Consider the following 26405-nt stretch of genomic DNA (forward strand, 5'->3'; position numbering starts at 1 on the left):
AAGCAGTACTTGCTGGCGCGAGCACTCGTCTTCAAGAACGAGCCGGTCCTGCGATTCTCGTCTGTTTTTGTGAATAATTGCAATCGGTTAGTTGGTCAAAAACGTTTGTTGTGCGCTGTACGAAAGCCGTTCCAAAGGCTCGCAACGTATCTTTCGTTTGGATCGGTTCGCGTCGAGCAGTGAATTAGTCTTTACTTTTTTCTTTAACTTCGTTTCCCATTCGTTCATCGTAACTTCGAAAACACTGGTTTCAACTTTTCAACATGCGCGAACGTTTGAAGTGAAAACATGGCGCTTAAACGTGACTGGACATGATAAGTCGCACAAGAGACGGAGTTTTTTAAGGTTAGTCTCACGTCATTTTATTTCGTTATTTCCTAACATTTTCTTTACGTGTCACAAACGACGTCTAATGATATTTCTGGCAGTTTATTGGTATTTTTCTCTGATTGCGCACTATTGCAAGCTTGTCCCTATTTGCTCCTTTTTTTTGGTTATTAACTTTGCTACTGGACGAATGATACGCTATGCGTATTTTTATACAATGTTTTAATAGCGAATTCCTGAATGAGTACGTAAAATTTCCCAGTGACAAGGCATCTCCCTTACGTTCTTTTGAGCACAAAGCATTTTGGACATATATGTACTTTGTGCTGTGTCACTCCGAATTATGAGATAATTTTACAATAGATTGTTTCCAATGTCTTTTGTTTTCCTCTATTGTCCATACCTGACAAAGTTTTGAGTAGCTTTCAACTTGTCGTGGTAGATTTGTTCAGTCATTAGGTTGTAAGCTTTTATTTATATGAATGTCTGATTTTGGACTTTTGAGAATCCATTATTTTTAGAAAGTTCTAAAAGATACATTTTAGAGATAATTATTTTGTTAAACAATATTGTTGTTTAAACACATTTGTATGCAACTGATTAAGAAAATAAAAGTGGTAAAATTATATATGCATGTGATCAACTGCTGTATGATTACAGTGGCAATACCAGAGTCCCATTTTGAAGAGCACTTTGATTTCTTTATTAAAAAATAGCTATTGTTTTAATTATACATGGATGATCTAATTGTAAATGATTTATTCAACTCGATTCAGCTGTATCATACATAGAAATCTATTAAAAATCCACGGAGAGTACAATGTTTATTGAAACTTATAAATAACCTAATAAAATGCAATGTAAGTACACCAAGTTCCTTGGTGGCTGTATATAAATGTAATTGTCTATTAGGAACTGCCAACTAGACAATATTTGGTAAACATAAATATTTTGTTGTAACTTCTATCAAAAATTTATCAACACAATGGAAAACTTGGAACGTACAAGAGTTGTATATTTGGTTAAAACCAAATGATACCTTTGATTGGTCTGTTACACTGATGGCAAAGGTAAGATCTCTTAGTGATTCTGTACTTGGTACATCGAGCTATAACATTATCGACTAGAACATTCAATTTAAATAATAAAGCTTAATTTCTTTTACGCTGAGCTTCGCGTTCCTTGATGTCAATAATGCTTAAGTTGATGCACGATACATATCCATGGAGCACAGAAATCAGAGTTTTCACAAAAGCAATGGGTGCTGAGATGTATGCCACCGCTCTGATCAAACTTATACCAACCACTGAAATAATTGAAAGAAATCAAAATACTTTAAACTGTGAATTCTATACTTGAAAGGCAATCTTTTTTGATATTACTTACAAATGGGTCCTTCGGTAAAATGCAGAAGATACAGAGCAGCATAAAATGCCTCGTTACCAGCACACATAACAAAGAGAACTTGACGATTAGTGTAGTATAATCGCATTATTGGATTTTCAGACATATCCAGGAATTTGTGACTTGTTTTCCCTTGTAGCAGAGTCCTGAATGAAAATACAAACATTTTTTGGTATAAAAGTAAAGACATGGTAGAAGAAAAAAGACAGTCTGGAGGATCCTACGTATGCAAGTAGATCCAATGGCAGGCAATGTCAATGGCCATGCTCAATTGAAACCAGAAAGTGTATCTTGGATAAAACTGACTCAATGTCACCAGAAGACACATAGTGCCAACACGATCTGTCAACTGGTCCAAAATAGCACCAAATCTGGTACTTTGATTAAAATATCTGGCAGCATGACCATCCAAAGCATCAAGCAGTCCACTGATGATATAGCACCATGACGAGATAACATAGTTCGTTGGCATAAAATAAAACGATATTAATGCCAGGATTATTCTGCCATATCCTGTTAACATATCAAACTAATTATATTGGATGAATTATGGATATGATATGATTTTCATTCAAATTAGTATTCATCAATCTCACATTTGTATTTCCAAAAAATTGTGGTAGTGTAATACAATAAAAAAAAAGCTCTCATTCAGAAATCTATATGACAAGACTTGGACTGTTACATAAAGTGATAGCATCAAGACATTAATCAATAAGGGAAGTCTTTCAAATGTTACACACTTATATTTGAGTAGTTCTATGTCAAAGGATAATCCTATCACAGCGGATTATTTCAATGGTATAATTTTCTGTAAGATATTTTTTTGAACTCTCAATATATACATAATTGTTTCAATAATTATTGATTTACAAATTATTCTATTAATTGCACACCATGATTAATTGTACAAAGTTTGAGTCCGATTGTAGAACACGAGATATATTCAAAACGTAAAAAAAGATTTGAGAGCAATAATAGCAATTTTTCACTCTAGTGTATATCAGTACATAAAATCCGATTACGAAGTAATACTTTTACGTACTAATAATCTTCCAGGGTAAGATTCTACATAAAAATCCGACTCAATAACTTGAAAATATCGCACAAGTTAATTCAACGCTAAGTATCGATTTAAACCGATTGATCGTTCTATTGGAATTAATTTGCATATGATTTTCGTCTGGAAACTGTATGCTGGAACAAATTATAAATAACTTACGATATCCAAAATTCGTTCAACGTATACTTTATGGATATACATTATTAAAAATTCAAATATAAAAAAATACTTCAAATCCATAATCGTGAACCTTGATAAAACTGAAGCAATCAAGTAACAAACGTTATTTTTATAATTATCAGGTCCTACTATTACCAATGATATTGGGAACGAAGAGGAAAATATTCTCGGTCTCCGTCATTCTGTAGTTTCGTCTGTTCCTCGCTGTTCTCTCAGAAGTGTTGAAGCAGACTTATCTTCTTTCTCAATGGCAAAAAAGAAATGTGCTCTCTGAAAAACAATTATGCTTGGTTTTGTTATCGACGTTGAGCAATTCGTACATGTCACGCACTATATTCTTACACTTATCGTGCACGACTTACGCTCTCTATATAGGCAAGAGAGAGAAAGAAGAAATACAATGACCAACGGGACAACTACGTACGTCCACTTTCGGCCTACCTCCCTTCAACTGTGCGCTTCTCTAGCTCTACACGACAATCCGGGCTTGTCACTAAATACGTCAATGAACATCCCAGCAATCGAAAGGAAAACTCGTATCGCTGAGTATCTTGTTCGAGTTCGAGAGTTATCGATCTTCGTGACGTAGCTAGGGACACAGGGCCGTTATAATTTACACTGTTATCGCGGAGTATGCCCTGAGGTAGTACAAACAATAAGATCTGAAAATAGCAAAGAAGGGCCGGGTCTTATGTTTATGGAATTATTGGTTATCGTATTTTCTTAGTAATAAAGCTTGTAATATCATGATATACACATGAAGAATACAGGGGCTTTAATACAGAAGCATTTTTCAGAATATTACCATCATTGTAATTTGTATTTTACATAATGTGTAAGGGTACATAGAATGGAATTCTTGTTAAGTTATATGACATGCATTAGGCATTACATAACTTTAATAATAGTGAATTATAACAAAAACGTGAGAGAAAGAAAAATTATATAAAAGCTGTCATGGAATAGTACCACTTTAGTACGTCATAGAGCTACCGGATTCAAGCTGGGGTTCCAGGTACGAATATCACATCCCTGAAACCAGACGACTTTTTCGGAGGCCAAACGGCTGGTAGGCCGTGTCTCTGCGCAAAAGCGATCGTTTATTGTGTCGCGAGAAAACCTCGAGCGTAGGCTTTCACGGAGTTCTTGCTGGTCTCCAGGCTGTTGTCGAGTGTTGTAAATACTTGGTGGCCATCTCTGGAGACACGGAGGACGGTGAGGTCGACTTGCGTGGGTCTAATCGTGGCAAAGCTGTCGAATGCCGAGGTCCAGAGTAGCAGTGAACGGCAGCTCCTTTGCACGGTGCAGTATCATCGGCTGGAGCCTCAAGTCCTTTTGCACGTTGAAAGGCAGTGCGCGATACTTGTAAACACGGTTGTGAATCGACCTGTCGATACACCTGGACATTTTGGTAACCCGGCTGAGTCGTCTACGCGTAGGGATCTAGCGAGCCGATCGTGCTCTCTTTCTTGGGATTGAATAGGGAGAAAATGAAAAGTAAATCTCTCTCTGGTTAGCGATCGATAACCTCTTGAGGATCAGAGCAATCGGTTCCCGGATGAAGAATTCTAAGCAGCAGTGCACTTGATTCTGTGAACATTCATTAAGTGTCAATGGAACTGTGCATGAGGACGAGTATATCTCATCCTTCGTCATCGAGGTGGACACAAGTGAAAACAGTGAAATGAAGTTGTACTCTCATTAATTGCGGTTGAGAAACGTGTCTCTCCGTTGGAGAGTTTATAGGTGGAAACTGGAAACTTTTTGTGTCCCTAGAGGCAAGATACTTTGATATTTTCCTTAAAAAATAGTGAGTTATTACATCTCATGTGGAAATGAATGAGAATTATATACACGGTCGGGACGGTGGCCATCTTGAACTCATCGATATCTCGAATTCGAGCGTGAGCGATTGAAGCATCTTGTTTTTAATTCCATTCAAAGATGAACGCGTGATTTGTCCCTGTCTCTGTGTTTTACATAGGGCTATCTTGTGACTGTACAAAATTGTATACATACTACTGAATTTATATTAAAAGATTGATTATCCGTATAAACAAGATCAACGAGAATTCTTGTTGGATGTGGGAATTGTCCGTACTCAACCTATTATTGAGTGCATCATGTCACTCAAGCATTTTTGAACGTCCTAACAACGCGAACACGTAATTCCATGTCCTTCCTTCGGACTCTGCTAAAAACTCCATGTGAGTTGTTTGAGTGACATAAGCAAAGCAGTGGTGTCCATTTTAAGCATCATCGTGAAAAATTGACGTCGTGTGCTAACTGTGAAAAACGGCCATTTATATTCTCTACATAAATTTAAACTTCCTGAGTCTCTGGGGGATGTTTTAATGGGGCAGGATAAAAGTACAGGGTTTTTTCGAAATTTTCTTTGAAGGAAGAAAGAGATATGTCTTCGTGCATTGAGCTGCCAAAATAACCTTTTCGATTTATCGATGATCACGATTTTACGTGGCAGAAAAGGGTGCCATTTTCAATGGCAGTTTGCACCGGATAAGAGCCGACGAATAATCTGAAGGTGCGAGTGGTTTACTAGGTTAGGTTCAACGTCGCGATCTGGCAAAGCATGAGAAGTTGACTTGTTTTATTCGGACGTTATTGAATTTCATTGTGAAATTCTTTTGAGAGCTAGAATCAGAGAATTCGTTGTATTCTTGATGAAACAGTGACTTTTGTTCGTGTTTTAGTGAAACAGGCTATTCCAAACAATGGTGTAATTTTGTAGAATACGTGGAAAAGTGTGAACAACAACAATTTCTGTCTCTGATGGAACTTGAGATAAATGTCAAAGCGTTATGACGTTCAAAGCAACGGCTAATAACATTTGTATGTGGAAAGCAGAGTCTGTTTGCAAGTAAAATTTGCCTGAGTGTTTGTGGCTTTCAGGCAGCGTAGATGGTTACTACCTGCCAGCGAGTCATGGCCATCAGGCCTTAGCTACAAAACAAGGAATGAAGAAGAGGATATGAGCACGGTGGACACTGCTCTGTCAATATCCATCAAAATGGCCCCTGGGCCTGATCATCGTCAGGAACCTGTAGCCCCCGATAAGACAACTGAGAACCGAGTTAATCTTGCATCTGATACCAGTACAGAATCTGCTGTCACCACTGCAACCGTTGTTAATTCTCCTCTCAATACAACAGAACCTGCAGAGGCCAATACAACACAGGGCATCACAACTAATAATTTTGAAAATAAGCAGGTGAGCCATCGCCTAATAACACCATGCATCTAGTACATCAAAGAAGATTGAAATAATACATATATATTTTCAAAAAACAAAGCAAAGAAAGATCAGCTTATATATATATATATATATATATATATATATATATATAAAATCTTTATATATATATATATCTTATAATCAGCTATATATATGTATAATCACCATGAGATGTATCAATTGTTAGAATATTGGAAGAAAAATGATATCTTTGTTATAATTCACGTGCAAGATACTCTGCTTGAAGGAAGAAAATAGAGAAATCGATGTATCGCACAAGGGCGTTGCTTTACGCACTATTATACGTGCATATGAGTAATTGTATAGGTTCTTGTGTACATGCATGTTAACAGTCCATAATGATTTACTGTCACAGTGCAGAAATTGCAACTTTATTATTGACACAAGAACACATAAAGCTTTCGGTTCATATTACGAACATATATCGGAAATGGAATTATGTTGATGGAGAACAATCAATTTTGTAAAGATAAAATGAGGGGAAAAAATTCAATAAAATAGAACCCACTTGATAACACAAGACAGTCTCAAGACTGGTTGCTGAGCATTTGGAAAGGCCTAGGAATCGACAACGTTAGGGCATTGCGGCTTGCGAATAGTTTCTTGGCAAAGTGCCTCGCTTATGCAGACTCAGGGCCGTTTGAATTCGGTGCTTGCAATTCTTTATAATTAAAAGGATCGCGTAGTTACGGATAAAAATGTCTCATTCTGCTTTGCCGTACATTCCACTAATATGCTCGAACGCGGACTTCGTATACAACGTTTTGAATCAAAAAGAAATTATAGGATTTCTGAAATTTTCAAATTTAAATCTCTGACAAAAGTTCCGGTATCACTTCCTGTCTTTCATCGTCGAAATCTTGAAAAATGTACAGAGAAATATACTAGTGTCTTTAGGATTCTCAATTTCACTTATATTATTTTGTAATTATTTATAAACATTGTTGAAAATATTTTATGGAACTTTTATTTTACTACCAGCCACTACGACCATTCTATCAAGATATTTTTTAGGCAGGGGTCTCTATTTTGCGTATATATAACAAATGTATATGACCGTAGCAAAGGCACGAGGCATCAAAAAATTTGACCTGTACTTTTCCCGGCTCAATGCGAACAATAGTTCACTGCGGCAAAGACCCTGGCAGCTGGCGAATTTATGCCTAAACCAGCCGGGAGCGTCTGGGACGTAGATAACAATGTCGAAAATTGTTCCGTTATGCCTCCACTACTGCTCGCGCAAAACTTGGGACGGAGGGGGGATTTTCCTTTTGTATTCTTACTGTATACATATACGGGAAAACATTTCGAATTTGGTGACTACGACGAACGCATCGTACACCAACGGTGGTACAATTGACACGAGTGACAGTAAACCGTATCAAGTAATTCATTGAAATGCTGAAAAATCGTATCCATTTAGATATAATCGGGTTAAGGTTGATACTGCGTGACATCTCGTCATTTGAGAAAGACGAGGTATGTTTTCGGGAATATTTTTAATCAAATTAATTTTCCTAAGTGATACTCGTTGCAAAAGTTGGATAAGGATTATGTGGAAACCCCTATTTTTCGTTGTTCTAGTTTTGTTGTCTTTTATATCTCAGTTGCTGATAGCGTAAATAGTGATATTTGTAGCCGCACGTTTTAGCGCTTAGTTACAAATTATTTCCGTTTTGTGAGGTTTCGCGGCGTTAGTTAGTGCAGCGAAAAGAAAATAATATTACTAGATGTCACTTTTCAAAAAGTGCAGAAAGTGTAAGTAACGAGAACAAACCTATCGCGGTATAAGTTTATGGTAGACATATGACTACCGCAATGTTTGTTACTTCATCCAACGTATGAATTTCGTTCTCCTAAGTGATCTCGTAAAGCTAGCCGGATAGGATATTACTGAATTATCCTCATTCCGAATCATAACAAACTTAGTTTAAGCTGCAGGTAACTAATAAGGGTGACTTCGTAAAATAATAGGCTTACTACGAAATTCCTCTCCTATGAGAACTCCTTGTTAGACCCAACAATCATGGAAAACTTTTATCATTCTTCGTTTTACAAGAGACGTGTATGCTATGTAAGCAAAAGTGAGCAGCGAAGCAAGAAAACAACATGGTCGATGAGACAGGCGTGCAACGTATTAAATCGAACGCGCTAGTTTTGCCATTGCCATTTTGCAGAGGGCCCCTTCTCTGCTAGAGGCATCCCTGAAAAGGCCGTGTTCCCAGTATAATGGCGGCGGCCATACTGAGAAGAGCGCGCCGCGCCCGCTCGTTGAAATAGCGATTGTGATCCTCGGGCAGACTTGCGTTTTCGTCCGAATTGGGTCTGGTGCTATGAAGTGATTGGGTGTATGTCGTGAATTAGTATATTTGGGTCGTGTGGGAAAGATTCGTGCTTAGGTGCCATGTAAAAATAGCGAGAAATTCGTACGGGACGAACTGAGGGAAGAAAGTGTGATTGAGTGGGCAGGATTGCGAGAAGGATACAACGAGACGGGTACCAAGACTGCAGCCGCCGACCCGGGTGCCCTCTAAAAATATAAATTCCATGCCGGCACTGCCCAGCATATTTTCTGTTGCCTGTAAGTTTTATAGAAATACTGCCATCGTGGCTTACCTTCTCATCTTTCCATCCATTTGACAAACGTTGCAATTGGACGATGGCTGTTTTTACTCTGGTAGAAAGTGGCTGTACAAGTTTACGTTAATATTCTAGGATACTTTTTGGTTCAGATTGAACATTGTTGACTTGCTCTATTAAGAATTCTGGTTGAATTCTTGAATTTCTTTGTTCGAATCCTTGGGAAACTGGTTAAAATGTCCTCTTTGTACTTCTTGAAACAATGACTTTTCATAATCTAATGTGATATGGAAATGTAGCAGACTGATATATACTTGGTGCTACTACTTGATTTGGAATGTCTTATTTGTTTCTAAAGAAATTAGATATTTGTGAAACCAAATGTAAATGTGATATTTGGTAAATCCAAATGCAAAGTCTGTTTCCACTTATTAGATTAATACATTTTCAATAATAAATCACAATTAATTTAATTCAGAATATGATTAATTATTCATATCTAGTATGAATATTATACACTCCGTTACGAATAAAGTATTTTTGTAAATTACAAGAGATAGAACTAAAACTGGATTTTAGGTACTCTGTTGCCAGCATATATGGTTATTGTCATGTCAAGTCTGTATCTAACCAGAGTAGATAGCATTAATCGTATTATCATTCCAGATAAAATGTTATTTCATACAGAGACTTTGTAAATTGATATGCTGAAGTAGCTTTGAATACCTATTACTAATATTTTCCTATGACAAGCATTTCCCATTATCAAAATATCCTCACAAAATAGTTATTAACTCCCTCAAGTGAAAACTATTAAAAAGTATTTCATGTAAAATATTTTTCTCTTCCACCACAGAAGCTTCATTAGCCATAATCGTGCGTCGACGTTCGGCACTCATTTCGTCTTTATCGACGTACATAATTCAAGTTTACCACGTTTTCCCACTATAATCGATACTACAGTGGGACTTTGATAACACGAACTTCTACAAGTTAAAAATCTCTATAAGACTATGAATCTTCGAATTTTCTAACGCTTCATCTCTATAACTTGAAAACTCCGATAGGCCGTTTCGTTTCCCTTTGCGATTTGCGTTATCTAAGTTTCACTGTATTTACATTTAGAATTAGTAAAACATTTGCTCTGTTTTTGAAACATTTTACCATAGTCGGTATATGGGTCAAGTTTAATTTAGACAAGTAAAAGACCGATTAAACCACGAAGACAATTGGCTCTTAGTTGGCAACTCGTCAAGCACAATTTTCGTTATAATTAACAAAAAGTTCAGCCACATCATTCTAACAAGAAGCCAATGGACCGAGAAACACCGGGAACTCCTTTATCTCGGTGATATTCAATATATTACGGATATACACCAAGTTTAACTAATATTATATTTTTTTTAAATGTAGCAGATTATTCCAACGTCCTAGGTATCAGTTTAATCGTTCAAAGATTAATGAGAAATTCGTCTCACATAATAAACATCCGAAACCTGTTAATTAATTCAAAGGGAAAACAAACGAATAATGGATGGCAATATGAGTAGTAATTACATACTACCTAATATATAATAATATACTGACAGTAGCAGAATTGCTATACTTACTGGCGCTACACAGCCAACGACGTATTCTTTGCTTCCACTATATCAGTCAACCAGATCCAATAAGTGAAACCTTAAATTTACCCTACGAATTTACCTACATCCTCGCTTATCTACTCGTGAACTACTTTCTTTCTGTTCGCGTAATAAAAATCACAGGACACAACAACCAAGATCATTTTTTATGCGGCGCGATACCCGTAGTAGCATGAAAAATGGTATGAATATAATTTTTGTGCAGATACCGTGAAATACAGTAGATAATTGATGGAGAGACATAAAAAAGATATATAAACTAATCGAAAGACTATCCACTCGTAGAAATAACGAAATAACAAGAAAAAGAGATCTCACTGGACACATCTCGATGTTTATCATTATTTTCCAAAGTGAATCACACGACACCTAAACCTTCGTATCGTCTAGACGACCCACATTCCTTATTTGAATGTAGTTTTCTGAAACACGTTTTTCGCGCCATATTCGCAGGCCTCATTCATACCGTAGATTTAGGTCCCGACTCTCAGCATTACGCAATTTTGTTTCTTTCTCTTCATAAATTAAATGCGAACTCTCGAGTCATAATTGTTCCCAAGATTCTGGACAACCATCGAGCGAATAACGCAAGAATCGAAAAATGACATAGCATTATAATACATCATGCGGTATTTGTATTCTATGTTATTATAGACCAGAGCCCCTTGTATATCCTTATGAATTTCTTGACGGAAACACGGAAGTTACCGATATGATTTTAATTTAGGATTTTACGGCGTGTTGCAAATATTCCGTGACACGTTGTTTATTGCCATCCATATTTACGCGAACGCGAGCTGACAACAAGCACATATGATTTTTGTTGCGACATACATTTGACTATACGTATCAGTACATGGTTTGAAGCCAAGAGGGACCCAGTGTGATGCAGCGAATTTCAACTATCTGTTACGAATGTTTCTTGCTGTAAAACTATGATAAGTCTCTTTACATGCTTGCTTCGGCACCTCGTCATCGCCTGTAACTATACTGTAATCGATGATGAATCATTGAATACGTTTGTTTCGTGATTAATGTTTCAAGTAACTTATTACAGAAGGTCGAATATCGATACCAATTGATTTTACTGTTATGTTTGTGGTTTGGTATCCTGGAGTAAAAGTGTTACTAAAATATACTGCTTTACATCGAAATTATTCTTAGCCTTGGTTAATATTGTCATTGAACAGTCAATCGCAAGACAAACCTTGTACGTGCATTCTATACTGTACTTCAAGCAGTGTTTATAGATGCATTTGAATCGCTTAGAGATATCTAGGAATATTATTACGTGAGATTGACATTTTTAAGAATTTATTGTTACTTTACTTATCCTGTTAGTCACATGTAATTTTGGTGGATGACGAGCTAACTAATTTGTATAAATCGTTTACGGGAGCGTGGCTCTGATTTTAGATTCGGTGAAATCGAGTGGGGTTTATCATTTTTCTAGCGTTTTATCGGCTAGTATTAAGAGTGGAGAGTTGCAGGGCTTGTGAATACATGAAAAAGAAGGCCACGCGACTACTGGGTACATAGTACATAGTGTGCTGTGCCCATGATCGGTTATATATACAGTGGTAACTTACATAATGGACACTGCTGCTCTGTAGTCCTACCTTTTTCTTTCGTTTTTAATTGCACTTTTATCATGAGAACCGAGAGAGACAGTCGCAAAAGTTTCTTATCAATCGTAACACGTTTCTCCACCGGTATGCTGGTCAGATACTTTCGGTATCCAGTAAGATCGCCGGCTAGTCATTGACGATTACATGAGACTGACGTCACTTTGTACCTGTCACACGTTGCGTGGAGTGTCAATCTTGCGAAATGCCATTTGCAGGAGTGTTTCTTGTTGCTTACTTTTTAATGAATCAGGATCCCTTTTGTTTCTGTGTTTTAGGAGGAACCAGCGACTCTCTCCACTTTGAACGATAGCGAGTTGCGCGCCTTGTTGGACGAAGCCATAACGTACAAGTGTCCCAAAGACCGTGAAGGAAAATCCAATCTCTTTAAGGTATGTAGAAATGTGAAATTGATAAAAATTTTGCTGTATCGATGTACAAGGATGTAAATTGATTATTGAATTTTATTCTCGTAGGAACTTCTTGAAGAAGTAGAGGCCGACGAAACTGAGGAAGGTCGTCGTGCTGTTGCAAATTCACGCTGCCTACCTGGTTCGAATCGTCGAAGACACAAACGGGACTCAGTTTCTGAACGTCTTACCCACGGTGGTTCTTTGCAGAATTTAGCACAGCCTGTCAATTCAGAGTTTGACAGTAGTTTTGCTTATCTGACCTCTGGATCGAGTCATACGTACGGAGGCGGTAGGAGGAAGGGCAAGAAACACACTGGACCCAGTGTATCGGCTAGACAACGCGAAGGTGGTTCGCTGCCTTCTAACGTGAACGCATCGCATAGTCTTGCCTCTCTAGCTTATTTAGAATTCAACTTTGATAAGAAGGTATGCATTAGTTGGATACGTAACTGATAGGTAGGTGTATTTATATAATTGTAATCTGACTTTGATAACTAATCATGGCCACTGTGTTTATGGCGGACTACGTAAAGAAGGGATTCTCTGAGGAACGAGCTGTTTCTGCTTACGACTGGACCAATAAGGAAAAATCCAAGTCCCTCGATAAACCGTCTTACAGCGGTTCGAAGCGCGAGGATAAGGATAAAGAGAAGAAAGATAATAAAAGGGAAAGCACGCAACAGAGTGGGCCTACAGAGCCGGATAGCAGTGAACAACGAGAGAAACGGGGGTCCAAGGGAAAGCAAGGGACAAATGAGATGCTCGAATCGGACAATCCACCTCCGGAGTACAAGTCGGATTACATGGTAATCGATTTGGGCGAGGTTGAGGTAAGACACTTCCTGGAGACAACGTGTTTATTTTTGCGGTATAAACTTTGAAACCGCTGTCGGGAAATGATTGAATTTTTGTTATTTTTGTTCTTGTATTATTAGGTCAGTGGCATCGGCGAACATAATGCGACAGTCACAGGAGCCGGTGCCCAGCGACCTCACTCTCTGGACACCGAGGACGATGAAGGGACTGAAATGAAAATCATCGAACCACGTAGACCGGTTCAATTCATAACGCGTGCTACCTTCGATATTACTCAAACACCCGTTGACACCACCATAGAATTTCCAATACGCGAGCACAACGGGAAACAAGATAAACCAAAAGTTTCTGTTAATGGTACTGAACCAACGGGAGCTTTATCATTTCCTACATATAACAGCATGAAATGTGTTGTCGGTGGGACATCGGGTGGTTCTAGTACTCAGCAGAACAAGGTTCTCGTGCCGAATGTCTATTCCGTGATGCCTGTAAATTGGCCATCGCCTAACATTACCATGGGTGAGTGTTTATTTTCTTTTTCGTCTTTCTTTAATCTTGGGAGTAACGTGGCGAAATATCTCTCGTTATTGTTCCTTCTGACATTGTCAATAAACATGGCTTTCCGGTGTCTGCGTAGAAGCTGTTTCAAGATTAACGGCTCAACACATCACTATGAAGGATTCCTCTGCTTCCGGTGAAAAGAAGTCCTTGGACGAGAATGGAAATGCTGTTCAGGGTTACAATGGGGAACGGAAGAAATCACGAAGAAAGTACGCCCATCAAGAACCTAACGTGATAGTCTACAAAGCTGAGACCGTGAAAGGACATCGTAACGAGAAGGATATAGACACTCTAATTAATTTTATTGAGAACAAGGACTCCAAAGGGAAGAAAGATAAAGCTGTCAATGCCGTGAGGGTAAAAACGAGTTCTGATGCAAAACCAAGGGCTAGGGAAAAGGATACCAAAAGGGAAGAAACACCGGCCAAGTTACATAAATCCAATTCCCTTGAAGAAATTTCCAAGACTAAACTCGAGGATCTCACAGCTGAGAAAAACACAAGTTCCAGTGGCGCTAGCAGTATTTCCAGTCAACAGGGTGAGTTTGAGTTGCGTTAAGAATATTCGTAATAGCACACATCCGGCAGATGTTTTATTTATAATATTTCATTACACGATAATGTAACATGATCGATAACTGTATCTTCTGTTTCCTTTTATAGGAACCATAAATGTTGCTTTGCGACGTGCAAAGCAGCGAAGCACCGGCGATGCCACCATTGATTGTCGCGGTGACAGAAGGTCCTGGGGAACCGAGGAAGGCCAATCCATCTACTGCAACGACACTGGTGATGATTACGCGACCCGTCGACACTCCAACAAGAAAATCATTGCAGATCCAGAGCCGGAACAGGAACCGGAATTCCACGTGGTGACGAAGAAGAAAAAGAGTAAGAAACAACGCAGAAGTTCCAGTGGTAGTAGAGCGCAGAATTTGGCAAACTCCGCGTCTTATCTTCAACGATCGAGAGGATTTACCGCAGAATATCGGACTCCTCTCTCACCGGAGCTCAGACGGAAATCTGCCAGCAGTATGCCTCCAAGGTAAATGTGATTCACTGTATCTATTTCAGACTCCTATTATTTATTGAATAAATGGTTTAGACGCTCTGTTTCATCTAAATCGGTTCTCTACTATTTGTCTGGAAGAAACAAAATGCAATTTTATTGTTACAGTGACAAGTCCGACAGCAGCGACTTAGATTCGGTTCATTCGTTGCCCGTGACTTCTAATTCAACGAAGCACAATTTAACGAAAAACGCAACTTCGTCAAGCGGAACTCCGCAAGCCAGCTATGCCGAGATTGCTAGGATGGCTACTATTAACATGTCACAGAGTGCTGTCTTGAATATGTCTACAATGGTCCCGAATGTTCTCAATACCGCATCCTGGCCAAGTGTGCCGTCTAAGGCAACATCGGAACCGGACAAGTTACCGCAAGATTATTATCCCAGTCTAGATGAGTTACAACACTCCGATAGGAAAATACGACAACATAATTTTGCCTACTCGAATCACGTACAAAATAGTCTCAGTCTGAGCTTCGAAAAACCGCCTTCGCCCGTACCTTCGAAAACTAAAAATTCGCCAGAGAGTAAAAAAGCTGAGGCTAACGAAGAAGCCATCAACAAGAATATTCAAGTGTTCAAGTATGTACAGGACATCGAGAAGATGCATCAGAGCCTCGCACAACAAGAAAACAAGAACGCGAATTCAAACAATTCCAGTCCGAATTCCGACAGTACACCTGTGAATCCTCTGCTACCGAAGTTGAACAATTTCATTGTAAGCAATACTTTACCCGAAATAGAAAACAATAATTCACACGATCACAACACAACCAAGGATACCAATGCTAATACCAATGCCAATATGAATGCTAGATGTAATAATAATCCACGCTCACGAAGAAACTATCAGCAAAATGTTCAAAATCAGCAACAACCACATTATGAGGAACCAAGAGAATTCAGAAAAGGATGGAATCCGCAACACGAGGATAACACGAAGAAATTGATTAGTGGACCAATTCAGGTACAACACGATGACAATTTATCTAAGAAATCTATCAGCAATGCTCAAAATCTAGCACCATTGGCAATTCAAGAGGATTCTGAAATGAACAAATCCAGAAATCAAACAAGGCCAGTTCTGCAGCAACAGGCAGTCAATCCTGATCCTGAGGCTACGACGAGAAACATTAATAAAATTGACAGGACTACACAAGGAAAGGATCATCAACAGAACAGCACGAAGAACGAGACCGGAAAGAGTAGCAACGTTCAGTCATCAAATTCAAAGCAGGAGGCTGATGATATGGAGGCAAGAAAGTCGAAACAATTATCAGGAAAGAATGTGGACAAGGAACAATCTCAGAAATCCATAACAGAATCACACTCTGCAAGCAAGACAAAGAACACATCCTCCAGACCACCAGTAATCATGGATGACATGATGACTTCTTCGGATCCACTCAGAAATAGTGATTCACCATGTGAGCTTGTGTTTGGTTTTGACGTTAATGAGGAACTTCTTCTCTCAGAAGACTCAGAAGCAACCCCAACTGCCAGTCCGGTTTTCTCTCCAGTGATACCGCCTTTCTTCGATAAGCCACCACCAAATTTCGACAGACCCCCTCCTCCCCATAGGTTCGACAAATATCCACCGAATTTTCTTCCACATCCGCATCATGCGCACCCACATCCGCACATACAGCATCATCATCATCCAGTGCATCATCCTCACATGATGATGCCATCTCTTCCATATCTGGGATATTCACCACGGTTTCATCCTCCTCCTTATATGCCTCCAACACCACCACCTCCACCTGGCATTTTAGAGAAGTATCATCATCAACCTAAGGAAGACTTCTCGGCGCGTTACATCGCACCGGATGATGGTGTCAACGTGCAGACATACAATCACGACAAAATCGTCAGCTTTGTTGGACTCGGTAAGTTTCATATTTTTCTTAATAGGCTATAAGTACAATGACTATAAGTACAATGATCATTTAATTTCTTTTTATTTCTCTAACAGCGTGGGAAGCCGTTATGCGAGAAATACCTATGACTGCCGCGACAGGTCGTGTGCAGTACTACAGTGGACAGTGAGATATATTTTTAAAACACTAGACAAGTAACATGATGAAAACTGCTATAAATATTTGGTAAAAAAATCTCGTCGCGAATCGCGAAACTCTAGAGTGCTTTTATCGCTGGCGCGAGACCAACTTTGTCCGTATGTGACGGATAGGGGCACGCATCCCCAATGGGAATTAATGTTTCGCCCTACTGGACTCTGCTTACAAGTTGAAATCGAAAATTGACGTCCGAGACGCGTCAGCAATTCGTCTCTTCGATTCGTATCGGACGAACGCGTGACGACGTTGGCGTGTTCCAGTGCCTCGGTCGATATAGTCAAGAAAATGTATATATAATAGTCCATCGTAACATGAGATAACGGCTAGTGATAAGGCGCGGCGCTAATCGTGCCTTTGTCTCTTACGTCCTAACGAGACATTGGGCAAAAACTGTCAAATTAAGCGTTAACGTATTCGTAAACGCGTGGATCACTTAAAAATCCCGTGAAAATGCCCTAACCAAAAAAAAAGATATATATTAGAGAAAGTCATGAGGAGTCTACGTGTCTCGAGATGAAATCGTTAAAACAAAAAAAAATTAAAAAAAGCTAACTACCCCCCTGCCCTCATACGGAGGTTAAAGAAAAAGGCAGAAGGAAGATCTCTGATTATTTTGAATTAAAACCGTGCGCGTGTAAATATTTCAACGATCGGTGTAAATTTTTTAACGTTTCCTTTTATTTTTTGTTTCCGTATCTCCTTTTTCTTTCTTTGTTCCTTACTTTCCCATCTCTCGTCTTGCTCGAGACAGGTAAAAAATTAATTTGCGTCGGAACTTCTTCGTTCCTTTCTTATTTTCCATGATTCATGAAGTAATGCGAGATAAATAGAACGAGACAAAAAATGATATAAAATAATGAAAAAAAAGGATACACGATGTCGTGCAAAGAAGGACATTCGCAATCAACTACCACGCGTCTCTTCGTTATTTAAGAACAACATCAAGCAAACAATTATCGCGACGCGGTACACGGTTTCCTAAATAACGCTAACAGTTGCGTCTAACAGTGTGATACATTGTCCGCACAGTCGAGTGAGAAACACGAGAGACCGCGCACTGCAAGAGAGAGAGAGAGAGAGAGAGAGAGGACTGTGTGCTTTTGAAGTGAACTGCCGTATTATATCTCTCCGCCGGCAGGTCGTGGAATTGTGATGAAAACTAAGAAAATTTTTAAAATTAAAAAAAAATAAAAAATTGTTGGATGCCTGAAACAACCTGGAAGCTGCTTTAGCCTCTGGCGAAGGACTCAACTGCGACGAGGGAACGTCACATCCACGCTCGATATTTGTATAAAATGATAATATAGTGTGAATCGCGCGTGGAAATTAATAACTGTGACAATATGGATACGCGACTTGGATGACTCGCAGCGGAAGATACATTTACCAGTAGCAAAGTAACCCGAAAGGTAAAAAGAGAAAGGCAAAGGACACAGAAGCGACTCTCGCAAGAAAAGCCAATTTCGACTGGCGTACATTTGTTAGGAAATATTACTGACAGTAAACCGCGAATCGTCAGATGGAGTGCGTGTGTGTGTGAAAAAGCGCTAAATTTTTACACAAACTCGCTTATTTAATAAAATATCGAATAACCAATTATGAATTACTGGTAACGATAATTCAATAGAAATAACTTGCTTGTGATCGTGCGTCGCGAGAGTGCGGATGAGTGTAGTCCATTTCTAATAGGGTTTGTTGCTCTAGTTGTTCTAACAACTTTAGGGGTTGCTGCTCGAATTTATGATACGTAAAAATGATTGGCAATATATTTTATATATTTCAAAAGCCCCACAGTTCATAATAATACATAACGTTTACGCAGGTACTTTAAACTTACTTTTAACTATCCGTTATTTAGCTTTTTTTTTCAATATCGTTCAACCATCTTATTCGTGCTTCTTCAATTATGTATCATGTGTAGAAAATTGAAAATATTCCATGATATAAAAGATATGATCTGTATCTGGGTATTGCGATAGTCAATGTAACTGAAACGGTGTTGTTACCGCTTTTGCTGCTGTTAGTTATTGTTGTTGCTGCTGTTGTTATTGTTTCACATTGAAATTTACTGAAACCCTTGAGCTTTCATTAGTAGAAAAGAGGGAAAAGCAAGGAGGCCGTGTTCATTCTAGGAAAGATAAAAGCAACTGCTAATTTTGAAACGTCTTTATTATCGAAATACTGGAATACGTAATGGTTCACCAATATTTACTGAGAACATTTTTGGATTTGTTACTGGTAGGATATTCAATATCGTCTCAACAGTAAAGCAGTGAAATAAAAGTAGCACAATGTCTGTTTAAAGTGCAGGTAACGATAATGAGACTGGTTGGAAGACATTTTTGTATTTTCAAGCTTTTAATTTTTTTTTTTAATATTTAATTCCTCGATTATGTCATTTCGATAACATGCATAATGATGTTGCTGTTCTTTGGAGGTTATTGGTTGTTGCGGATTACATTATGCTACTTAAAAGTAGTATATCAATTAGGTCTTTATTTAATTTCAAGCCAGAACATTTTATCCAGGTGGCAAGAAATTTATTGCACGGTGATAGATTTTTAAAAGATTTTTGGAATAAAAATTATCGGCGATTCCAAATAACCGTTGGTAAAAAAGACGTAGAAAAGAATGAAAAAGATAGACTCCAGCGCATAATATTTTACGCCTGCGTTGTTCAGCTTCAAATTTTATCAATATTTCACAAGAATTCGAGTTATTTAGAATGTCATTCGAGCAGCAACCTTCATGAGCCAGTAATACACAAAAAAATATAAAACGGAATAACTTGAAAAATTGCAAAAAAACTGATTCGTCCTCCTCCCTCGCAATATCAATCAACCAACCTAATCCCCTATAAGAGAAACAGAAGGTAAAACTGAAACGATAAATTACCTTGGACGGGTTTCGCCTGAGAGCATGAGAGGAAGATGTACTGTCTGTTTAGTATTAATGATAATTAATAATTATTAATTGCAAAATTCATTGTTTTGTTGTTTTTCTTCAAATTTGTTTTCTTATCTGTTTTTTTTCACTTTCTCTAAGCTATTTTTTGAATTCTCAAAATTGTACGTGCTAAAAGGAAAAAGGAAAAATCATCCCGTTGAAGTTATCGCTTTGCTTTTTTTTTTTAATATTATACCTTTCACTCATAAAATCTTTCATTATTACCAAATTTAAAAGATTTCGCTTTTCTTTCTTTTCATTTTTTTCTTTTTCCTTTTTTTTTGTTTGTTTTCGTTTTACGCGATAACATGCGTTCGTGTAATAATCCCAGCCGACGGCGCAGCCTTGAGCGAGTTAATAAATAAAACTGGAATGTGAAAATGAGCATTAAACGAATGAAATTAAAATATTTAGAACGTGACAAGAAGCATCGTTGCACAATGATCCACTGATCACATGGTCACTCAATACAAACGACTGAAAATCATTGTCACATGATCCTAACGTCTCTATTTCGGTGGTGGTCACCATTGTGCAACAACTGCATTCATGAAAGAAAAATCAAGGTGCTTCAGCAGCGCCTTTAAGCTATGGTAATTACTGCGCACCGGCCACGGACTGGCGCCGTTGCCCGGATTCGTAATAAAAAAAAGTGTCTTTCTCTACTTCTTCTTTTCTCAATACTACGAGAATGAAGCGACGAATAACGCATATGTACTTGAAACGAAAATTAAGCAAAGAGGACCATGCATCTACACATTGTATACATATAGACGCGCAATAGCACACGCGTCAAAGGCGAGAATGAGACACGTGCCGGTTTTCGTAAAATTAAATCCGACGGCACTTTGACGCGGCGCTTTGCGACGTCGGGTATCAGTAAGTGCGAGCGTCGCGAATAATAAGGATGGTCCGACGATCTCAGAGTAACTTGTGTACCAGCGTACAATTTGTTATTCAGCGTACAAGATTTTCTGTACTGTATATATATACATACACGCATATATATATAAATATATAATTATCTACTATTAATTATTAATAATACTGTCGAGCTGTTTGATGACTATTATTATATTATATTATTATTATTATTGATTAATTAATTAGGCGAAATTCGAAAAGACTATTTGGAAGAATGTATGTCGGTCGTGCATGATTGCTGCATCCGTGCGTGCCTGTGCATCTGTATGTTTGTATGTCTGCTGCTGTGTGTCTGTACTTTAATTGAAGGCTGCGCCGATTGGTTGAGTAAAATGCGAGAAAAAAAAAAATAAGGGTGTTTTGTTGCCAACGTTTAGTATGTTGCCAAAGTCCCATTGCGGGTAGAACGTATATGCCTAGTGCGTGGAGATGCTGGACGTCATTGCGATTACGTTCGATGCTTATGCGATTACGCTCGTAAGTGTTGTAATCTATACGAGTACATATATTTTCCTGTTAACGAGAACGAATAACGCAGCGAATCGTACGAAACGAAAGATAAATGTCTCATGGTGATTTCAGTTTAAAGAATCGTCCATGATACATTATGGCGGCACTCGCTATACGCATCGGCCAATACTCGCGAGAGCGTCTCTCATCACTGTCGTGAAGTATTCTTAAGAGATGCCACGTATTCGCTGGATCGTTGGATTAGTGCGATTATTGTTATTATTTCTTAAAAGCGTTAAATTCGCCTCGATTTTAGTTTTTCTTTTATTCTTCGAACAACAAGTGGTATTAGGGCGAGTCGGTGCGACCGTTTTGCGTACGTTCTCTGTCTTCTATGATCTATGGCAGAGAATCGCGAATACCGAAATTTATTCTTGTTTGTGATATTTCCTATTATCCATTTCCACGGAATACATGGCGTCTGCTGTAGCCATCGCGATATGCCACATTGTTATACCAATGTCCGTAGCTTCGATTTCAAAAAGATGTACGAACATTTGACGACGAGGGCATCGAATGCAGGAAACACACGCAGACGCGCGCATGAGTAATTACATGCATACACACACAAATTAAACAGTTAGGAATGTAACGAGATACACACCAGATGAAAATTGTGGGAAATATATGTATGGAAAAAAAAAAGAAAAGCGTGATAAAAAAAAGGGTGTGACGAAATAAAATGCTGTCGCGTAAAACAGACATGCCCCCCTCCTCTTTAACGCCGTGAGATTAACATTATTGTACTCGGCATTTGGCCTTTACGCTGTTCTATCTGCAAGTCATACGGGCTTTTGCGTGCGTCGCTGTGATATACGCGGAGAGACTCGAGAGGAATAAATCGTTGGATTTATTAGCACGGAATTTCATAGGTAAACTTACCCATGACGGCATCACCGTCAACACGCTTGCGGATAATCCATTGGTTTTTCATGGGCGTAGAAGAAATTCTGTTTGGATGAATTCGTTTGCTTTACCTGTTTCACAATATGTATGTGTGTATATATATATATATATATATGTATATTGGCGTATATATATATATATATGCATATATTGATAATATATATCGCTGTTCATCCGCTTCCCTACCCACTCTCCTTCCCACTCCCATTTCATTGTCGCGCACACACACTCCAAATAAAGAAAAGTCATGTGATTAATTACTTGGAACTTGATTCCTCTAGGGGTTTTAATCCAAAACAAAGGAAAAAATAAGGAAGACGAAGAAGAATATGATTTATTACACCGTAAGTCGTCATTAAAGTCCTGTATATGTATTACTGCCGTGCGAGTTTACAATTCGCGGTCTCCCATTTCATTTTACGTTTGTGAACGACGATCGTCCAGCTAGACCCTCCGATTCGGGCGGAGGCAAACTGCAAAACTTCCTCTTACATATATTAACTTTATGCTCACTAGGAATCGTTGATTGATCAATCAGTCAAATCGATCCTTTTGCTTTTAGTTTTCGTCGCATACGCGCCCTCCCTCATTCGTAATCCATTTTCATTTCGTGCAGACGAGGAACTTAAGAATTCGCCTTTTTATTAGCTTCCAAATTTTGTTCTTTCGTAAAGCTTCGTTGTAGCGGCTCCTTTATCTTTCTTTTTTTTATTTGACGTTACCACATTTCGTCTTTTTTTTTGGTCATCCGTCTGTTGCGTCACGCCGGAAAAACACTTGACAATCGCGAATACTTGATACTTCCTGTGCCCGATAATCGCAAGCACGATTTTAAAGAAATTTAAAAAAAAGCAGATAATCACGTGACGATTTAAACTGCGACATTCCTTTGATCCATCTTCATTAATTTTTTTTTTTCAATGTGGGCGCAAATCATTTATACCGTTTAACCGCGTGATGTTAACGTATATTAATATCATAAGTGAACAGCTACCCTTTCGATTGCGCGCGCATGTGCGTCGTGCGTGCGTTTCTGCTATGCGTATTGCGTATGTGTTGCTTGGGTGAGTGGGTGCCTTTGATGTTGAACGTGTGAGGCGGTATGTATGCGTCAGAAGGTGTGTTTTCTCATTAATTACACTTTCGTTTCATATATATTTTGCATTCTTCGAATGTTCGATTCTTCGAGTTTAGTCTCCTTCCGCTAGCGTTTAAACGTTATTATTATTATTATTATTATTAATGCAAGCACTGTCCTTTTATCGTAAAAGGGATGAAGTAGCAGAAAGGTATAAGTGGTGTTAATGATCCGAATGTTCCAACGTGTATGAGATAAGATTACAAGTAAAATTTCGTTTGCGCTATGGTCTTGTTGATTTTTACATAAAAATTTGACAAAAGTCCTGTAAATCTTTCTATTATATTATCTTTGCAATTTTGTATGAATATCCTCAGTTTAAAGTACATTCTTATATTTTCGTTTATGAATCAACACAGTCGGTTCGTTCGCTTATTCTTTTCTTTTTCTATTGTTCGAATGGTTCATGGTGGGTGTGGTTTTGATCGACTTTTCGCGCCAGTGTTTCATTCACCTGTGAAATAGTACCTATAGTCCCCACTGTATTTAGAAGTGTCGCTTCGAGCGGCTACGTGAAAATCAGAATAGCGTAAACGGATGAGTGTCGATATTTTGACGGATCGAATAAAGATGAACAGGAAGATTAGAGAAGAAGTATGTGAAGTTACGCCCAGTCAAGCAATATTTCAGTGTTGCTTCTTTGTTTTTGTAAAATACAGACAATAAAGGAAAGAATTATAAAAGAACCAAAAAAAAAAAGAAAAGTGAGAAAACAAACGCTAAGCCATATTTAATGTAAATGAAAGGAAGATACTAAATGCAACCCGATAAAATAACTAATCTCTTCGCGCGTGCTATTCTCGCGCGCCTAGACGTTTAATTCCTCAGTAATGAATGACAGTATTGAGACGACGAGCAATTAATTGACTTTCGTTAATTAGGGTACGACGAATCATCATACGAGATGGTGAAATAATCCGTGTAAACGAACTGTTTCGATAATTTCATTAATCGAAGTGTGTCTATTAATCAACTCGTGTAATCAAAAAGACCACCAAGTCACGGTCTAAATTCGATCCGTAATTAAACAAAAGAAAGCTAACTGATAAATGCGCTTCCTATGCGCAAAACTGCTTTTGCAGAATATATAAACACTAATTGCTTGTGTCCAATGAAGACAATGTGTAATGCGTAAAAGTAAAAGAGGACACGACGATGTTTCAGTGTATTCGAGGCAACTTTAAAAGCGAAAGGTTAAAGCGATGGCACGAGGGATAATATAAATAAAATATTTAAAAAGGAGCATCCAAATCAGTCCTCACGCATTTCCATTTTGCTGTTGTATAAAGAAAAACCGAAAGGAAAAAAAAAGGCGTGGAAAAAGAAGACATTCGAAAATTATTGAACCCTTGTATAAAACTTGCGAATGAAAACTCGTAGTAGCCATTAATCGTATAGCGCACTACATTTACCTACGCATAGAGTTTAAGGGTAAGTGTGGGGATGTTACAATGCGAAACTGTGCGAAAGTGAAAGTGGACGAAATGATCGCCATATGAGGGTTCGCAGTTGTTTGAATTATTTGATTGACAACAAGAGAAACAGTGTCGCCATTTGAGCTCCGTTGAAAAGGCGGGAAAATTTAGAACTCGCGATTAATCCACACTGTAACGGTTGGACGATTTACTTGACAAGAAAAATACTATTCTCGAAATACAACTTGGCGGACGGAGAGTGCACCGTGGTACTCGCTAGCATTTTAATTGAAAAAATTTTGCTTCTTGTCTATTATTTCATTCTCTTTCTTGGAGTTTGTTCCAATTTACATGATTATTGAGTTTTTCCATTGTAAGATTTCCATTTAATGCACTGCCGTAATGGCGGCACTACTTTCGTCTGTCATTCACGAAACATTGCGCTCATACCAGAATGCAATGGTCGTTATACCTATCTTGTAAAACTCAATTGACACAAAAAGGGAAATTTTGTTTCCCTTTATCTCACGTTATGCAGTTACAGAGACAGCGAGTGCACTGTTGCACTTTCGGTTTCAGTAACTGTGCTATTACGTCCTTACTGTTAGTCATGAACAAAAAAAAATTAAAAAATCGAAAATTGTGCCGGACTCCGTAAGTTTATGAAAAACTTTCGTTCCATCTGTACGAATGGTTGTATCAGTGCATCTGTGATCGTTGCCCTAACATTCTTTCCTTATTAACTTTAAGCCGAATGAAACCTCGACGAGTCTGTGGACTACGATACATTGTGATGTGATATAGCTAACGTATGTCTTTAATGGAAAAATGCATGGTATCGACATAGTCAAGTCTCATTGTTTACCACAGAAATAGTGCATTTCCATGAAATATTCAAAATGATGCTTGATATCAAATTTTCGTTTATCCAACAGGGAATGAATATTCAATGGTTCAATAGTGGCTACTGATTACCAATTAAAAGAGCTAAGGAGACTTGCTGAAGATAAAAATACAAAGAATGAAATTATAGCCGAAATACATGATACGTTTGGTGGATGATCATTCATTTTTAACAATGCATTTTATCTCTATTTTATTGTTTGGCTTATGTTAATTATGTCGGTACTTATGTCATATCGATTTCCTTGCCTGCCTACGAAGAGTACGTTTTGAAATTCACTGTCAACATTGTGGGCATTATTGGGTCTCCACGCTCTATTGCATAGAGGTGAGCTGGGACATAACGATATTCGCAGTACTAGCAGTGAATTTTGGAACGTATCCGAAAGCTTCAGTTTGAAAAATGTTTGGCCTCGTTCCCAATTGTCCATTTGACTCGTGAGGTATGGGTATTCGGCTTTCAAGCAGGTCTATAAATGTGGAATGAGAATCAAGGAAGAAACGACTAATCATGAGAAATATTTAAAAAGATTGTACCATGGTCAATGGCCGCTGGAAAATATAAGTTGAATAATATTGTTAAAAACTTCTTGTGTTATATACTGTGTACGACATTTCCAGTTTATCTACC

At 38.2% G+C, this 26405-nt stretch overlaps 2 protein-coding genes across 7 annotated transcripts; one reads left to right on the forward strand and one right to left on the reverse strand.

The window, feature by feature from the left end:
* The first annotated feature begins 53 nt into the window (after window positions 1–53).
* On the forward strand, window positions 54–26360 carry LOC107266701 (uncharacterized protein DDB_G0287625). Of its 4 annotated transcripts, XM_025083927.1 has the most exons (10): window positions 54–345; window positions 5885–6203; window positions 12375–12488; window positions 12573–12935; window positions 13043–13339; window positions 13445–13844; window positions 13963–14424; window positions 14549–14930; window positions 15063–16843; window positions 16930–26360. In XM_025083927.1, the coding sequence occupies exons 2-10, from the start codon at window positions 5964–5966 to the stop codon at window positions 17001–17003; spliced, it is 4113 nt and encodes a 1370-aa protein (XP_024939695.1). In that variant the 5' UTR covers window positions 54–345; window positions 5885–5963; the 3' UTR covers window positions 17004–26360. The 4 variants fall into 4 exon arrangements, with proteins under 4 accessions (XP_024939695.1, XP_015592934.1, XP_015592935.1 ...); XM_015737448.2 differs by lacking the exon at window positions 54–345 and having other exon boundaries at window positions 3773–6203; XM_015737449.2 differs by lacking the exon at window positions 54–345 and having other exon boundaries at window positions 3773–6203; window positions 13046–13339.
* Window positions 1133–3513, reverse strand: LOC107266703 (CDP-diacylglycerol--inositol 3-phosphatidyltransferase). 3 transcript variants are annotated; one of them, XM_015737454.2, is made up of 5 exons: window positions 3399–3513; window positions 3110–3244; window positions 1956–2244; window positions 1714–1877; window positions 1133–1633 (listed from the first exon to the last, which is right to left on the reverse strand). In XM_015737454.2, exons 2-5 carry the CDS (start codon window positions 3153–3155, stop codon window positions 1479–1481), a joined length of 654 nt encoding a protein of 217 aa, XP_015592940.1. In that variant the 5' UTR covers window positions 3156–3244; window positions 3399–3513; the 3' UTR covers window positions 1133–1478. The 3 variants fall into 3 exon arrangements, with proteins under 3 accessions (XP_015592940.1, XP_015592938.1, XP_015592937.1); XM_015737452.2 differs by having other exon boundaries at window positions 3337–3477; XM_015737451.2 differs by having other exon boundaries at window positions 3317–3458.
* Window positions 26361–26405: the final 45 nt, after the last annotated feature.

The sequence above is a fragment of the Cephus cinctus genome, unplaced genomic scaffold (assembly GCF_000341935.2).
Source record: "Cephus cinctus unplaced genomic scaffold, Ccin1 Ccin1_scaffold0330, whole genome shotgun sequence".
NCBI classification, from domain to species: domain Eukaryota; kingdom Metazoa; phylum Arthropoda; class Insecta; order Hymenoptera; family Cephidae; genus Cephus; species Cephus cinctus.

What these genes read in the sequence shown, in the direction of transcription:
- LOC107266703 (XM_015737454.2), bottom strand. Translation starts at nt 3,155, where the DNA reads ATGACGGAGACCGAGAATATTTTCCTCTTCGTTCCCAATATCATTG. An exon ending in CATTGGATCTACTTGCATAC is followed by an intron (nt 1,878 to 1,955) that starts GTAGGATCCTCC and finishes ATTTTCATTCAG; the next exon opens with GACTCTGCTACAAGGGAAAA. An exon ending in TTTTACCGAAGGACCCATTT is followed by an intron (nt 1,634 to 1,713) that starts GTAAGTAATATC and finishes CAATTATTTCAG; the next exon opens with TGGTTGGTATAAGTTTGATC.
- LOC107266701 (XM_025083927.1), top strand. Translation starts at nt 5,964, where the DNA reads ATGAGCACGGTGGACACTGCTCTGTCAATATCCATCAAAATGGCCCCT. An exon ending in AATTCAACTTTGATAAGAAG is followed by an intron (nt 12,936 to 13,042) that starts GTATGCATTAGT and finishes GACTACGTAAAG; the next exon opens with AAGGGATTCTCTGAGGAACG. An exon ending in CAGTATTTCCAGTCAACAGG is followed by an intron (nt 14,425 to 14,548) that starts GTGAGTTTGAGT and finishes TTCCTTTTATAG; the next exon opens with GAACCATAAATGTTGCTTTG.